The sequence below is a fragment of the Hypomesus nipponensis genome, chromosome 22 (assembly GCF_054491055.1).
Source record: "Hypomesus nipponensis isolate SF chromosome 22, ASM5449105v1, whole genome shotgun sequence".
Classification (NCBI taxonomy): Eukaryota; Metazoa; Chordata; class Actinopteri; order Osmeriformes; family Osmeridae; genus Hypomesus; species Hypomesus nipponensis.
Genome location: NC_140382.1, coordinates 4848886 through 4866019, shown reverse-complemented (window position 1 = coordinate 4866019; position 17134 = coordinate 4848886). Strand labels below are relative to the sequence as shown.

General features: G+C 47.5%; 2 protein-coding genes across 6 annotated transcripts; one reads left to right on the top strand and one right to left on the bottom strand.

Moving 5' to 3' along the window:
- Positions 1-18: 18 nt before the first annotated feature.
- hexb (hexosaminidase B (beta polypeptide)) lies at positions 19-7862 on the bottom strand. 5 transcript variants are annotated; one of them, XM_084686302.1, is made up of 14 exons: positions 7496-7852; positions 6989-7131; positions 6239-6304; positions 5959-6005; positions 5610-5720; positions 5397-5498; positions 5089-5221; positions 4788-4968; positions 4548-4634; positions 4237-4309; positions 1410-1590; positions 839-929; positions 583-687; positions 19-393 (listed from the first exon to the last, which is right to left on the bottom strand). In XM_084686302.1, the coding sequence occupies exons 1-14, from the start codon at positions 7747-7749 to the stop codon at positions 330-332; spliced, it is 1638 nt and encodes a 545-aa protein (XP_084542428.1). In that variant the 5' UTR covers positions 7750-7852; the 3' UTR covers positions 19-329. The 5 variants fall into 5 exon arrangements, with proteins under 5 accessions (XP_084542428.1, XP_084542429.1, XP_084542430.1 ...); XM_084686303.1 differs by lacking the exon at positions 1410-1590 and adding an exon at positions 3624-3798 and having other exon boundaries at positions 7496-7851; XM_084686304.1 differs by lacking the exon at positions 1410-1590 and adding an exon at positions 2552-2726 and having other exon boundaries at positions 7496-7851.
- Positions 7863-9158: 1296 nt separating this feature from the next.
- enc1 (ectodermal-neural cortex 1) lies at positions 9159-16877 on the top strand. The gene is made up of 3 exons (XM_084686829.1): positions 9159-9506; positions 11165-12999; positions 16735-16877. Exon 2 carries the CDS (start codon positions 11171-11173, stop codon positions 12944-12946), a length of 1776 nt encoding a protein of 591 aa, XP_084542955.1. The 5' UTR covers positions 9159-9506; positions 11165-11170; the 3' UTR covers positions 12947-12999; positions 16735-16877.
- The last annotated feature ends 257 nt before the right edge of the window (positions 16878-17134 follow it).

Here is a 17134-nt window from a genome sequence, read left to right as displayed (position 1 = left end):
TCATAACACAGCCATGTGTGACCTTTAAAAGGTTGAATCATTTTATTGAGTCATACATTCATATAACAAGTGCGTATTCACAATAGCTGCGACCACATACAAAATGATTCTCCACCGATAGAGCGAGCTATAAACAACTGGTTGTCCAATTTGTGACAATGTACGTGTTTGAAAATGACTGAACAGAACAGTGCTGGACAGACTTGATCTGAAGTGTGATTCGTAGAAAACCTTTGGGCAGGATGTGCGTTGTAAATTTCCCTTGAGTATCCTTCGACCCACCCTTGTCTTCCTCCTCCAACTCCGGGGCTCCAGGCTCCCAATGGCCCTCAGATGCCGTTGTATTCGTGGGGACAGTAACCAGTGTACAGAGTCTGGGCTGGGATCCCACGCCTGGTTCAAAACAAAAATCCTGTCACGCATCGTCCACAAAATAATCTCTCAATCTTTTTTTACAGATCACAATCAATAGGGCACAAAGGTCGTTTTGTGCAGTGAGTTTACAAGAGAGACTTTATATTGTGCCTGTGGAGATGTTATGGTGTTGCGATGTATGGCGGGGTGGTGACTATGGTTACTTACCCAACCATGCGGCAGCGGTGCTGGACCAATCGCGTGTAGGCGTCGCCAACGTCGGTCACATCCTTGCTGCTCCACAAACGCTCCGCCACCGCACTGGCGCGAGGCCTGGCACACGCACAATCAATGAATCACTGCGGCAACATTTTGACTTGATTTCAATTCTAAACTGGAGCCGGTTCTTCGCCAAGCTGAGGGACGTTAGCTACTAAATCCCGTAAATTTTCCGTAAACAAGAGTAAAAATTTGATCCTCCTACCAGAGTCTGGGGGTCAGGTTGGTGGCGTCCACAAACTCCCCCCACAGACAGGCCTCTCCACCAATCACCAGCTTCTTCTGAGCATCGGTGCCTGCGACACGCGAGTCAGACGGAGGTCAAAAGGTCACATGAAGCTAAAGATGTCAACTGAGAGCCCTTTAAAAGCCAAGTTATGAGTGTTAGCGGGTAGTAGCTAAGTTCAAAGTGTTTCTCTCTTTTGCTTTTGTCAACAGGCTTACACTTGCGTAGGTTCCAGCATGAGAAAACCACACCGTAAAATTGTGCTTTAACAAGAAGTTTTTGGCGAGACAAAAGTTTGAGTTCAAGGCTGGTGGGTTGGAGCTCACAATGGCATCACATGACCAAACTAATCAGTCTGAAGCAGAGGGCAAGCAAAGTCTGGGTTTATTACTAACATAACAAAACCATAAAAACAATTATCCGTCGGTCCAAAAAGCATCAAGAAAAGGATGCGGTATGATAGAGCAACGACTGGAGCAAGAGCTAGCTCAACAGTGATCGTAAAGAATTTTGGATTAAATGAATGACCATATCACAGACACAAACACACCCTTGAAGTTGTGGGGGTCCGCCTTGTACGCGGCCTGCCAGTCCTGCCCGTAGGCGATGCGGTTGAGGTACCAGGGCGTGGAGAGAAGGGTCTGGTAGCCAGACAGCGTCACCCTGGCCATCTCATCCTGGTACTGCTGCTCGTTGCCTTTCCACACGTGGATGAGCGCGTCTGGTTTCAGCTACGACGCAAAGTCACATACAGACGTGAGCACAACCTGTGGGGTAGTACAGCGCGCATGGACGGTGCGGCCGGGTGTGGTGACGGAACACTGTCCTCCGTCCACGAGCTCGTCTCGGGGGTACATTCAAGGCGTGAACAGGTGTGGAGGGTGTGCAATGGTGACGTGTTGCTGAAGGATCCGTGATTGGAGGCGAGGCTTCCGATGGGGTTTCCCTCAATGGTTTAGGTGTTTGTTTTGGGTCTTCATGGTAAGACATGATGCCACCGCTACACTCAGTAGGAGGTATGGGCAGTGTCTTGGTGACTAATGAGATAGCCTTGTTGCCGATCCTGAATGTACCCCAGACATAGTAGGATTGTTGTGCTTCTGTGTTGCAAAAACTTATTTCAGTCGGGATGCAAAGAAAAGATGTGCGCTGTCAAGCATTTGAGAAGTTAGTCGTCTTAAGGACCAACTTTCAATAGTACAAACAAAAAGATAAATCTACATAGGCTATACCCTGAATTAAAGCATTAGCCAATGATGCTCAAACTTATATAAAAATAATCAGTGATGGATATCCCATAATGCACAAGCCATACTGGTGCAGCTAACTATCTTGCTTTGATCTGAATATCAATGCAAAATCAGGAAATGTTCTGTCCCATGTAAACCCCCACACACACAACCACCTACTGAGCTCTGAACCCACCATGCAACAAGAACCAGTCTCAGGACCAAGCCAATGCTCCACTGAGCCAACCAAGCCCGAAGGAAACATGCTACTGCCAAGTGCAAGTCTGTTGAAGGAAGCGAGGAACACGTACAGTGCATTCCATGTATTTCCCCTTATCAGAAAAAAACTATCTATCTATCTATTTAGGAAACATGAAGAACTTCAGGTGTTCCGTGATACTTCAATCTCCGCAACGTTAGTCCTGTTCTAGAGAACTCGCACACTCCACAGCAAAGAACTGACCCTTGAAGTTGAGCGGTTCAACTTTGTAGTACTTCTGCCAGTCTTGCCCATAACTGATCCAGTCTAAGTACCAGGGGGAGGAGAGGATGGTGGTGTAGCCCGACCCTGTCACATTCTGCAGCTCTTCATCAAGCTGGTTGCCCATCCACACGTGCACTACCGTGTCAGCATGCAGCTGCAAGGATCAGGCAAGGCCACAGTGTGTCAAACTCACTTGATCAATCGTCATGGAATTTCAAAATAAAAGGGAACATCTGTGATGAGGTGGAATGTACAGCACACTACAGGAAACGCTGACCTATTTTCTGGAGCTGCTTTGCCGCAATCTAACAAAACTATTTGATAAAGACTGTACCTTGGAGCCAAGTTGCAAGGTACACAACAAAAAAAACGACAAAACATTTTGAACTCCTAGTTTGACAACCATGCTCATATTTGTGGAAGAAATTTCCATCCAAGGAGTTGGGAGAAACAGTTCGGGCATGCTGCACAAGATAACCACTTTGATGATGATACGTGAATGAGCTTTTGGGGTACATTCAAGTCGTGAGCTGGTGGAGAGGGCAATGGTGATGTGTTGCTGAAGGATCTGTGCTTGGAGGGGAGGTGGGTAGTGGGCTGTCAAGTGCTTTAGGTGTTTACTGTGGGTCTTCATGGTAGGCCATGAACATTGTAGCAACATTGAATCCAACTATGCTAATGTCTTGGTGAACATGCATCATCATGGTAGAAACATGTTCTTGATCTTGAATATACCCCTGAAACTGCATTTTGGTTGTGCATCATGCTTGCAAAAAAACGGTTGATTTGTCAGAGCGTCAAGCAAATATTGCAGGTATTGAGCGTTTGTAATGACCCAACTAAGCCCAAAAGGATCACATGCAGTCAAGTGTAAGCCTGTTGAAGGAAACAACGAGTATTTTGCAGTAAGCATAAGGATACTAGAGTTCCCCAACTTAATGAATACAAATATACCCTTGTTCTCACTCATATTTAAACATGTAATATAAGATTGATATCTCGTTTAAATGTCAGCTCTGGTCTACAGAACTACCTCTCAGGGAGAACTGACCATTGAAGTTGAGCGGTTCAAACTTGTAGTATGTCTTCCAGTCCTGGCCAATACTGATATAGTCTAAGTACCAGGGGGAGGAGAGGATGGTGGTGTAGCCGGCCCCTGTCACCTGCTCCATCTCCTTCTCCAGATTGCCGCCCTTCCACACGTGCACTACCGTGTCAGCCTTCAGCTGGAACAGTCAGGCAAGGCCACAGTGTTTAAACACACACTTTTGTTCTGGAAGGCACGGAATATTCAGCATACTAAAGGAAAGGCTAACGCTCTCTAAAACATTTTTATAAAAAAAATGTTAACAACCGTGGTTAAGATGACTTGCCATTGGATTTATGCTGTGAATTCTAAAAAGTTGTTTTGGGGTTGCAAAACTTTGCTTCTGGAGACATTTCTATTTTTTTTTTAAATCTATTACTACAGTTGGATTTGCTCCTTTAGAAGATTATGTATTGCAGGTCCTCAAGAACTTAGTTGGGCAACCATGCTAAAGTGCATTCATGCAGAGCCATGCATATTATCCAAGCAAAAATATTAAATATTCCTGAACACTGCATGCCTCTAATTTCAAATGGATGGCGTGAACTGACGTTCTAGAAGAGAGAGAGCTTGTTACCTTGACGCCATTATCAAACACCTCTTGCCAGATCATGTACCCCTTGTTGGTCGTCGTGACGATATCCAGGAGCCTGACATAGGAAACATGAAGATTGAGATCACCAATCCATCGTTAATAATAGTAGAACATGACCGTCTGTTTTTATGTTTTGTGTGGACCCCAGAAGGAGTAGCCGATGTTCTGGTTCAGCTAATAGGAATCCTAACTAAATCCTAAATCCTTGTAGACACTACAGGGTTTTTTTTAGTTTAGTGATTATAGTATGGGTTGAGGCTTTTGGCAGGCATGAAGAAAACTAGATATCTCACCGTTGTATGTAGAACGACTCAAGTTTTCTGTAGTCCTCACCATAGCCCTGCTGAGCCATGAACTTCTGGATGTCTGGGTTGGACTTCCTGCGAGTCCGAAAATGTTTCGGTGACAATTAGGTAACATCTGTTGGATATCACTCTACAGGATATACATAGAATGTCTGTTCGTGTCCTCGAAGATCATGAGATGGTTTTGAGTCCGGTTCCTGGTCTACAGGTGTCCAAGGATCATCTCACCAGCAGCTGAAGTCCACCTCATCTCCTCCCAGGTGGATGTAGGCGTCGGGGAACACGGTGCTGACCTCCTTGAAGAACTGGCTCATGAAGATGTAGGTGGTGTTGAGGATGGGGTTGACTGGTCCAAAAGTGCCGGAGGGGCTGCTTCCTGAGTAGCAGGGGGTCAGCAGGTCCTTCTGGCCTGGGGGAGGGGGGGGGGGGGGAATGTGTGGTGGGTGGTCATTGGAGGGAACCAAGTACTGACTGGTGAAAAGACAAGCAATGCCATTGCCACCATGTGACCTTGCAAACACTCACTGACCTTTACCCCATGACTGGGTGTGACCCGGGGTGTCAAACTCAGGAATGACCCGGATGCCCCTGAGACGGCCAAACTCGATGACCATCTTCACGTCGGCGGGGGTGTACACGTGTGTGTAGGGATGGTACGCTCCCTGTCGACACGCAAATCACAAACATACATTGTTTGCCTTGCACTCGGGAACCTATCTAGAAGCAGACTGGGTCGACAGGTTTTGCCACCCCTGTAAACACAGATAGGTGGAATTCCTTGAGGAAGTCTTTGTTTGGTCTTTGGCAGGAAGCTGCAAAACAATTCAGCTTCCTCACCTGCTGACTGAGCTGGGGGAAGGTGCGACTCAGGTAGGGGAAGGAAGGATCATCCACGATGTGCCAGTGGAAAACATTGAACTTGTTCATCGCCATGGCTTCCTATGATGACAGGAAAGGAGAGGTTGCGCAAAAGTTAATGATTATCATATTTATAAAAAGTATTTATTACACTGAAACCAAAAGGACCAAATGATGACACTGCAAACTCACCAGCTGGGCTAGGATGACTTTAATTGGCAGGAAGTGACGAGAGCTGTCCAATAGGACGCCTCGGTGTGCAAACCGTGGGAAGTCACTGACCACAGTGGCATTGAGAGTTTTCTAAGGATGCGAGATAAAAGCCGAGAGATGAGGTGGAAAAACCTGCTTGCTGAGTACAGTCTTGTTAAACACAACTTCAATGCCCCAATCCCTTTTATATTACCACAGCAAACATCAGAGCTTCCTCATTCCAATAACTGCTGCTAAGACACACATGACTTATTAATTTACAGTGCCCTAGATATTGAACAGCTTCATGTCTCTTGTGTTCTAGATAAGGAACTGAAGGTAAACTCACTGCTCCATATTCATCTTCATAGACCAGCTGGCTAAATGTCTCAAGACCTGATAATATGAAAAGCAGACACACAAGGTAAACAGACCATAGCGATATCAAAAGTTTACAACAGGCGTATAAGAGCTTTTCATGGAACTGATACATTTATACCAGTACCTGTATACAAATAAATTCATGAAATATTGTAATACTCCACAAAGAACATTGTGTCAGTGATTTCCACATAACCTGTTTACTCACACAAACACAAACCCACATCATGCCAGCTGTATTCTCTTACCTCTTAAAGCTCCCCAGACCTTGGGAGCCTTCAGCACAGCATAAGGCTGGTCCACTGTCAGCTCATCTACGGACACAAAGAGGGCAGAGGCGGGGGGTTACGACAACTGACTGATCCTAGTGCTGATTTTAAGAGTTAGAACATGTATTAAAAATATCCTACAAATTGCCAGTGTTTTAAGTCCCCATGTGAAAGCAGGTCTGGCTTCAGCTGTAGATTAACCCTTAATTAACCCTGCTCTCTACTCGTCCAGTAATCTCTCTCCCCATTGGAAGTAAGGAGCAACGGCAAGTTAATACGCTACAGGTACTGGGTCATACCAGAGACTACTACGGTTGCTGGCACAAAGTAGCTGGAAGCCATTGCGGAATGTTTTTGCTTTACAGAACTTTTTGACGGTGTTGGGTGATTCAAAAAAAGATCTACAAAAGAAAACCTTGAAGCATTTTGGACTAGCCTTTGGAAGACTAGTCTTGAAGTGAGAGAAAAGTTCAATAAAGAGACTAGGACTATGCTTATATCCATGTCTGAGAAACTGGGCCAAAGAGTTTATTGTCACTCAAAGCTTTCAGTGTTTTGCATTGCAATTAGAGCAGAGGACAACTTATTTTTCAAGGGGAAAAATAAACTGCCCTACATAGCCAGAGAGCATTCAATTATGAGTTTATACTTATCTCGCTTGTTGTAAAACTTGGGTTCCTGCTGATCAGGCGAGGAACTGAGTAACAGGGCTAGCAACAGAGCACTCACATGACTCATCAGAAGACACACTGGGGTGGCTGTCACATTCGGAGTCAGCTGACGTGATCCACACCTGTAGCGCCGCAATCTCGGAGGGACCCGTTTTCTTGTGGTGTCCCTTTCTCAACGTTCCAAAGATATAGTCGTAATACCTGTGGAAACAAACACAAACCTGTTCAACGCAATTGCTGAAAGATCAAGCAAGGGATTTGGCTTATAGCCATCACCCTATGACACAAGCTTCATGGAATCAATGAACATACTTGTCTCTGTGGAGGGCTGACAGACAGTATTCCTGCTTTAGTCACAATAGCTAAGTTCACAATAACCTACTATCATGCAGTATTTGCATTGTCATGGTGACTTTGAAATATGTGATACAGGAAACGAGGCCTGTTTAATAAATAGCTACGTGCTTATGACACATATACAATTACCTCAAATATAAAGTTAAATGTCCCTATTAAAAGCGTGATGAATGAGAAGGGTAAGAGATTCACTTCAACACAGGCCTACCTTCGAAATGCATTCTGTAGAAGGCTGCAGCTTGGACCAGCAGACGATTGTTTAGAGTCAACAATTTGGAAACTAACACTGCTCAGTTTGAATGTGGTCTCGGATATTTTCACATTCTGAGGCAAGGGCCACAGAGAGCCATACTTTGAACCGTCCGCCGGTAATTCTTCCCCCTCATTAATGTCGTTATACTGAAGCCCCTGACTTACAACTGCTGTGAGCATCAACGTCGCAAATTTCAGCATCACAATCATGTTGAGGACTAATACAACCTTCCTGTAACAGTCCGAATCCTGGTTCGAGTTCCGATAATGCCGTGATGTTTGTAAAGCTCCCTGAAGAGGGCGAGGCTTCAAATGCGGAAATGAAAGGTAAAAATGTAGCGAATCATAAGATCGCTCACATGACTGCATCAGTAGGTTACAGAGGAGATTCTTTGTTAATTTTACTTTGGCTTATTAATATACAATTTTTTTTATTTTTTATAAATTCACAGTGCTACACCAATAACACAATAATAGGCTACACGATAACCTAACCGAAACCATAATAAAAAGCAGATAAACAAAACTCTGGGACACACGCCACATAAAAAATAATTTGAGGGTTCATAACAACTTACAGAAAACCATTCTACATGAAAAAGCTGACTTTTCATGGCACGTTTTACCTTTTTTATTTTAGAAGCCTTCTGTGGCTACTGTTCTAAATGGACGTAAGCCCATTGTATTATCCCATAAAAGTAATGTGCTTTTTTAAGGAGTGCAGAATCTACACAATATTATAGTAGCCTAGTGCCAAATTTAATTAGTTTGAAATTGATCGCGAGCAGCTTAAAAAAAAAAGAAGTAATGCAATTGAATTCACTGAATTGTAAAGTCCAAATAATAGGTATGGCCATCCAGCAGACGGCGCTGCAGTTCTAAATAATGTTTCTGGTTTCATGTCTCGAAAAATGGTCTCTCAATATCCAGCTGGACGTGTTGATTGTCAAATGATCGACAATTATCATAAATGGTGAATAATTAAGTTGAAACACGGCTTTCCAATTCATAGGCTTGCTGGCAGATGATCTGTGCTTGTGCTCTACATCAGAATATCCCGACTCATACAGTAGCCTTCTTCCTTTATGCAAACAATGTGATAACATAACAGTGACAATGTCTTTCTTTCTAATTTAATTGTAGCTATATTAGTTTAAGCAAATACATGTGTATTTAGTCCATGTAACTTTTGATGCGCAGAATGATATGGGCTACTATAGTAGCTATATAATACTACTATACTACTATAGTAGCTATATAATAATTGTATTATAAAGTATCCGTATATTTTTACAGCAGCCCAAATGAGGATAGGCTATGTGTTAAATAAGAGTGCCATTTCCAAACTAATTAGACTTAGTGCCTCTTCATTTACAATGTCAATCTGGTTTTATTACAGTAAATAAGGACAAGTAACCACAATCGTAGATATGAATGTACCCGTTCGTACTTAAGCAAGCATCCACGAGGGCCAAAGGCCATTTACTCCCAGCAGAAACCACTGCTTTGCATAACACTCCCACTTCTCGTCTTAAAACCTTGAATGTTCCTCCCCCTTGCTATAAACACACCCATTGATTTTATTGAGGGAAGACCTGAGCGCAACGCGCACACAGACACAAACGCGCATCACATCGGCAGGAGCAAGTTGAGGCCAACCGTTACGCGCTACGATTCAATATATCTGTACGGAAGAATTTATTTAAACGGGACAGTTTGTTGCGTTAAGGTGTCACCCTTTGGATTCATTGTCAGAGGAGTCAGGGATACATCCAAAGAGACGAGTCTCGTATAAATTGAAAATCTACGTTTCGATTCCTCCGCCCAGGCGACTGAGGCGAGATAACCAAGAAGCGCACAATCCCAAGCACAAGAGGCTTGGCTGATCCATCATTGTGGCTCTTCCAGCAGTGGCATGTTCGAGGGATAAAGGGGATAGAATTGAACTCCTACTTTCACCTAAAGAGGTAAGGCATTTTCATACAGTTGACTTGCCAATTAGGTTTCATCTGTACCTTACTTGCACCAAGAGAACCGGTGAGATCCATACGTTGTTTGACTGAAATTCCAACTGAAAACATAGGTAAGAACTGTTGTGGAACAGGAAACGCCCCACGTATGTTTATCTTTACGTTTCAATGTAATGTTGGGTTTTTGCTGCCATCCTTTATTGCCGTTCTCATAATAACTCGAGATATTAAACAGTTCGTCAAAAACGAAATTGTTAGGTAATTGTCGCTTATTGAGCTGTTACGACCACCCCTCTACGTGACAGATGGGTTGCACTATTTTGAAAGCTTCCAACAAATGATTTAGATTCATGCTGCATGGATTTCAGTTGAATTTGCAAAGCCTATATGCACACATCTCATATTTGATTGTATCATATGATCCTTCGGCTTACATTTGTCTTGGCAACAGATTGGATTACCTTTGTAAGTAGCCTATAACACATCAACCCGCACATTAACCCCATCACCCTCGGAGCCCCTTTCCCCCGTGCACAGGAAGGACATTTGGTTTTAATTCACACTCAGCAGTGCCTGCTCTCACCCTGCCCAGATGCTCCTCGTGTAAATGGATTAACCAGAAGGCATCAGGTGCGATGGATCAGCCATACTGATGTGTCATTAATGTCCCAATTCACTAAGCGACAGTTTCAGCGCCGTTGAGCTTCTGGCTGCTGGCTTAAACACAATTAACCTACAGCTAGGGAAGAGGGATGGGAGGGACAGCCGGCTGGGGATTGTAGCCCCTGTATCAGTTACATGACAATCAACAGTGATTAGATTTGAATATGCACTTCCAGACAAGCAGATGGCAGCCGTTTACTTTGCGAGACATGTTGAAGTCCTGCCCGGTGATAGTGCTCATTTCACTCCTGTTCCTCCTGATTGGATGGCTGAACTGCCAGTGTTTACTTTTGAAAGTTCTCTTTAGTCTCTTTCTCTCTTCCTATCTCGCCATCTCTCTCTCACTCTCTCTCTCTCTCTCTCTCTCTCTCTCTCTCTCTCTCTCTCTCTCTCTCTCTCTCTCTCTCTCTTTGTCTCTTTTGTCTCTCTATTACTCTCTGTCTCTCTCTCCATCTCGGTTGACACCTGGTAATGATTAGTCAGCTTCCAGCCAGACATCAGTCAGGATGTGTGTGTGTGTATATATGTGTGTATGTTTGTGAGGTATGACATCATCCAGCACCTCTCTGTTGGACACGTGAGCGTCTTTGGCGTTTGCCTCATGCTCTCTGCTCAGTCCAGAGAGACCCTGCTGATATTGATCGTGTGAGACAAGCGCCTGTGGATTCAGAATGAGATGAGGGCAAAAGACGCCTCGCTCTCCCTCCTCTGGACTTAGTACAGAGATGAGTCATACAGTCTACCAGGGCTTGGCTTTACTTCCATATTGCTCCAATCTGTGTCCCTATGTTTTTATGGTATAAGACAATTTCAAATGGCCCCTTGTAGCAGTATTGTATATTACTTGTCGAATCAAATCAAAATGTTTATGTGTTTTACGAGCCATGTCACAGACCGCTTCCCATATGCCCATGGAACGTCACCTTGAACGTTCGGTCACACGGCGCACACTCACAAGACAATCCCTCTGTTCTCTCACACTCTCTTTCCAGGATTCAATGAAAATGTCCGTCTGCGTCCATGAGAACCGCAAGTCGCGGGCCAGCACCGGCTCCATGAACATCTACCTGTTCCACAAGTCCTCCTACGCAGACAGCGTCCTCATGCACCTCAACGCCCTCCGCCAGCAGCGGCTCTTCACCGACGTCCTGCTGCACGCCGGCGCTCGCTCCTTCCCCTGCCACCGCGCTGTGCTCGCCGCCTGCAGCCGCTACTTCGAGGCCATGTTCAGCGGAGGCCTCCGAGAGAGCCAGGCCAACGAGGTGGACTTCCGGGACTCCATCCACCCCGAGGTCCTGGAGCTCCTCCTGGACTACGCCTACTCCTCGCGCGTCGTCATCAACGAGGAGAACGCCGAGTCGCTGCTGGAGGCCGGCGACATGCTGGAGTTCCAGGACATCCGGGACGCCTGCGCCGAGTTCCTGGAGAGGAACCTGCACCCGTCCAACTGCCTGGGCATGCTGCTGCTGTCCGACGCCCACCAGTGCACCAAGCTGTCGGAGCTGTCCTGGGGCATGTGCCTGAGCAACTTCCCGGCCATCTGTAAGACGGAGGACTTCCTCCAGCTCCCCAAGGACATGGTGGTTCAGCTGCTGTCCCACGAGGAGCTGGAGACGGAGGATGAGAGGCTGGTCTACGAGGCGGCCCTCAACTGGGTGAACTACGACCTGGAGAGGCGCCACTGCGGCCTGCCGGAGCTGCTGCGCACGGTCCGCCTGGCGCTGCTGCCCGCCATCTTCCTCATGGAGAACGTCTCCACGGAGGAGCTGATCAACGCCCAGGTGAAGAGCAAGGAGCTGGTGGACGAGGCCATCCGCTGCAAGCTGAAGATCCTCCAGAACGACGGCGTGGTCAACAGCCCCTGCGCCCGCCCCCGCAAGACGAGCCACGCCCTGTTCCTGTTGGGCGGACAGACCTTCATGTGCGACAAGCTCTACCTGGTGGACCAGAAGGCCAAGGAGATCATCCCCAAGGCGGACATCCCCAGCCCCAGGAAGGAGTTCAGCGCCTGTGCCATCGGCTGCAAGGTCTACGTCACAGGGGGGCGGGGCTCGGAGAACGGCGTGTCCAAAGACGTGTGGGTCTACGACACCGTGCAGGAGGAGTGGTCCAAGGCGGCACCGATGCTCATCGCCCGGTTCGGCCACGGCTCCGCTGAGCTGAAACACTGCCTCTACGTAGTGGGAGGGCATACCGCCGCCACGGGCTGCCTGCCGGCCTCTCCCTCGGTGTCACTCAAGCAGGTGGAGCAGTTCGACCCGGCGACCAACAAGTGGACCATGGTGGCCCCGCTGAGAGAAGGCGTGAGCAACGCGGCAGTGGTCAGCGTCAAACTCAAGCTGTTTGCCTTCGGCGGCACCAGCGTCACCCACGACAAACTACCCAAGGTGCAGTGCTACGACCCGCAGGAGAACCGTTGGACGGTGCCCGCCTCCTGCCCGCAGCCCTGGCGCTACACGGCCGCCGCCGTCCTCGGGAACCAGATCTTCGTCATGGGCGGCGACACGGAATTCTCGGCGTGCTCGGCCTACAAATTCAGCAGCGACAGCTACCAGTGGACTAAGGTGGGCGACGTCACGGCCAAGCGGATGAGCTGCCAGGCGGTGGCGTCCGGCAACAAGCTCTACGTTGTGGGCGGGTACTTTGGCACGCAGCGCTGCAAGACGCTGGACTGTTACGACCCGACGCTGGATGCCTGGAATAGCATCACCACAGTGCCCTACTCGCTTATCCCCACCGCCTTCGTCAGCACCTGGAAACACCTGCCTGCCTGAGCGAGGCATGCTGGGAATGCCCAAGCCAACACCCCCTGCCTGCATCCCATGAGGTATGGAGATCAGTCGACTGCCGCCTCTCTTCTGTCGTACTGTGTGTTATCTGTCAGAGGAGAGAATGAGGATTATGCATAATGTATTAGCAACACTGTTAGGTTTCAGGCTGGCTCTGCGGAGAGGAGAAACATGAAACAATATCCTGTTGTCATATTTCCATGTAAACATGGTTGAATATAGATTGGCTGCTTCAGTTCAGAGATTCACAAGGAAGGAAAGGAAGGGAAAGTACAGCTCGTTCCCAGGTCAAATTGAGATGACATCCAAGCCGCCGGACAGCTGACATTTTAACCCTGTCAAAACATCACTCTGCTTACAAGGGGCAAATATCCCTATTGAATCAGGCACATTAGGTATTGACATAGTAATTAGGGATGTGGTTTTGGCCAGCTTGGAACCGGAATGCTAACCAATCAGCCAGTATTCAACTACTTCCTTTGTTTACTTCCTCTTGACGTCTTGTTGGTTCTCAGACAAACCACCAGTGACTAGGACTGGCCTGTCTAGCCCCACTGATGAGAGAGTTGCCTCAGGTTCAACGACGAGGAGAACGGCGGCGACAGTCCCGTCGGTGGCACGATACAGTCGATACATGCGCCCGGCCGTGCGGCTATGGCTCGCACATTTCCAGGACAGCAGGATTGTTTTTGTGTCGCCTGTGGGGGATTGCGGTGAGGTGTAGATAGCGTCGCGGGGGACGGCAGAGGAGGGCTGAAGCAGGAGAGCACGTTGTTCTAAACCGACCATGTCGCCATAGAGACGGCTCCGCTCGGCCCGCTTTGTTTCTTTTCTGTATTGTCTGCGTTGCTAAAGTACTCACTATAACACAGAACGGTTTGTTTGCTGTCATGGCGGAGGATACTTGTGTGCGTACCATATTGCGTGTGACTGTGCATGTGCACGTTAGTGTGTCAGTCTGAGTGCAGACTGAAAGGGCACACATTTACATGTAGTCATTTAGCAGACGCTCTTATCCAGAGCGACTTACAGTAAGTACAGGGACATTGCCCGCAACGTCATTTGGCCTGGCCCGGGAATCGAACCAACAACCTTCTGATTAATAGCCCAACTCCCTAACTGCTCAGCCATCCGGCACATGCGAGCTAGTGGAGAGGGGGGGATAGGGATCGAGTGTGTGAGAAGGTTAAGTGAGTTATGAGCCTGTGGGGTTGGACGTGCGGTAATTGAAACAGAATAGGATACTTTCATTGTCCCTGTGGGGGAGATTTCCCCCACGTGGAGAGGAGGGAAGCCAATTAGACATGCTACATGCTAGCGGGCTACAAAAATTCTGAGGAGACTCGCCCACAATCAATCATCTTCCGCTGGGTTTATGGTGCTTATGAGCCAGACTGGGATGGGTTAGGATAAACTATTCTACACACACAGACACACATGCACAGTAAGAGCGCCTGGGCTGGAAGTGAGTGTTGACTGTGATTTTGTGCTGCCCCTGTAATAGCATGTTCCCTTTCACCCCCACACCCATCTTTCCTCAAAAGTGTAGCTTTCTCTCTCTCTCACGCTCTCCCTATCTCTCTCTCTCTCTCTCTCTCTCTCCCTATCTCTCTCTCCCTCTATGTCTCTCCCTCCCTCTCTCTCTCACTATCTCCCTATCTCTCTTTCTCTCTCCCTATCTCTCTTTCTCTTTCTCTCTCCCTATCTCTCTCTCTCTCTCTCTCTCTCTCTATCTCTCTCTCTCTCTCTCTCTCTCTCTCTCTCTCTCTCTCTCTCTCTCTCTCTCTGATGATAAACAGGCCAGACGGATGTGGAGCACAGCCACGGGCGGCCCTGCCTGCTCAGTCTGTACACTGCAGGCTTTGGTGTCATAATCCCCCACACACACTTACTACCAGCACATGTGCATAGCAGACACACACACACAAACAGCAGCCCATATCATTTTGCAGACCCTGTTGAAATGGTCGTCCTGACCTCAGTTCATGAAAACCTAGTGAGAGCGAGAGGGAGAGTGTAAGATGGATGGAAAAAGGCAGGGAGGGAGCTGGAGAGAGAAAGCAGGGAGAAGCATGACTGCCCAGCTGTCCAGCGTGTTCCTGTCTTCCACAGTATGTGATGAAGCCAGCCAGGGAGGGAAGGAAGCTCGGGGTTAGCTTCACTTCACTGCCTAGATACTAAGGCTCTGCCCTTCCAAGATGAAACACTCTCTGTAATACCCTTTTCCCTCTGTGACTCATTTCTGTGGAGCGAGAGAGACACAGAACGAAGGGGGAAGGGGGGGGGGAGAGGTAGAGGAAAGGGGGGCTGAGATAAGGGAAGAAAGAGAAAGAGAAAGAGAAAGGGAGAGAGAGAGAGAGAGAGAGAGAGAGAGAGAGAGAGAGAGAGAGAGAGAGAGAGACTGTCTGCAGAGAAGGGTTTAACCATCTCTAAGCCACTACAAGCTAACAGCAGCCAGTGCAGTCTCTAAGCCAGCTTATTTCATTCTAAACGTCTTAATTGGTGGTCTGCCAGTCATGATGGCTGACAGCGCCGAGACTGTGAAAGGCTGTCTGTGTGTAAAGGGAGAAGCCCCTTGTCAATTGCATTGTTATTTGCCAGCCATTCATGTTTTAAGGCTTTACAACAGCAGTGGTATTGTCCGCTACAGGCTACAGAACTAGAACAGAGGACAGGAGCAGAAGACGGTCGTCTCCTGGTTGTATGTCTTCCAATTTGTCCTCTTACCCAACTCCTCTGAGCGGTGACTCCCTCCTCTCCAGTCCTCCTCTTCTTACCCCCGACACTGCTAACGGAGTGATGCTAGTTTTCATCTGGTAGATAGCTCCCTCATCCATTTAACAGATGCTTCTGATAAAATATAGAGGTCGGAGATGGAAGGGCCGGCCTGTCGCGATTCCTCTCTCGGTGAAACTGGAATCTTCCTCTATAGCCAACATGAAAATGGATCTCCATGGAGGCCAAGCTGGCACGAGATGTCCTCTAATGTGTGAGCTTGTGCATTTGGGGGTGTGTGTGCGGGAGCAAGCGCGCGTGTGTGTGTGTGTGTGTCCGTGTGCATGCACATGCGTGTGTTCGGCTACCACTGTCAGTGGAAAATCAACTGCCCCCCTAGGACCTCACGTTAAGGAGGAGAGATGGTGGACAATCTGTCTCTAAAATGGATATCAGACTCACATTACATATTGGTCTGGGAGGCGGGGGCAGAGGGGTGGGTCTGGGGCCATAAACCATCTGCCATCTGTGCCATACGGGGTGAAGATGAGAAAGCAGAAAAGCTTTTAATGCCAAAAAGTCATTATGAACTGAAAAGAGACAGTTAATATCTGAGGAATGTAAGCGGTGGAAGGAGAGCGATAGACCATCCAAACAGGCAGTGGGGGGAAAAGTTAATGGAGAAAGTTCCAGGCTCGTTCGGAGAGAAGGCCATTAGTCCCTAATGCGTGATGTCTCTGGCACATGGCTTAGGAGGAACAGGTGCTATCATGGGCTATCTTCTTTGGTTTGACTCTGGGATAGAGAAAAGAAAGGGGTGGGAAAAGAAAAGGAGGTCTGGAGTTTGTCTTAGCGCTGCTTGACTGTTGAGAAATGTGTTCAAACCGTCCGTTTCCAACGTGGTTTTGGAGTTATTTTGAGTGAGGTGGTTATGTAAAGAACTGAAGGTTTCTCCTGACCTCTTAAGCAAGTTTTCATGTCTTCACACAAATCCCTTGGGTTAGTCTAATGGTTGTTGTTTTTTCTCTCTCTCTCCTATTCCTCCTCTTTCTCCTCAGATTTCCCTGTTTTGCATCATCCACTGGATTCAAACTGTGAAGACAAAGAAGAAGAAGAAGAAGCACCCTCTTAAACTTGCTGTGCAATCAAAATAACATGATCTCTCTCCTTTATTCTCAAACCCACAGAAACAATGGGATAATCCCCCCCCCACACACACACACACACCTTCCCCCCAACACACACACACACACGCCTATCTCTTATCTCGCGGGTGGCACAGTGGCCACTCGGAATCAATGGAACCACAGAACCATCGTGTCCCTGTGTAGACCCGTGACCAGACGGATGTCATCTTCCATTCCTGCCGGTGTCATCTAGGGTTAGAAGAAACCAACCCTGACGCATTTCTGAGGGGAACCTTTCGATGTGCTGTATGTTCAGAAACACCAAACAACC

What these genes read in the sequence shown, in the direction of transcription:
- hexb (XM_084686302.1), bottom strand. Translation starts at nt 7,749, where the DNA reads ATGATTGTGATGCTGAAATTTGCGACGTTGATGCTCACAGCAGTTGTA. An exon ending in AAGTCATCCTAGCCCAGCTG is followed by an intron (nt 5,499 to 5,609) that starts GTGAGTTTGCAG and finishes CTGTCATCATAG; the next exon opens with GAAGCCATGGCGATGAACAA. An exon ending in GGACCCCCACAACTTCAAGG is followed by an intron (nt 930 to 1,409) that starts GTGTGTTTGTGT and finishes CGCGTGTCGCAG; the next exon opens with GCACCGATGCTCAGAAGAAG.
- enc1 (XM_084686829.1), top strand. Translation starts at nt 11,171, where the DNA reads ATGAAAATGTCCGTCTGCGTCCATGAGAACCGCAAGTCGCGGGCCAGC.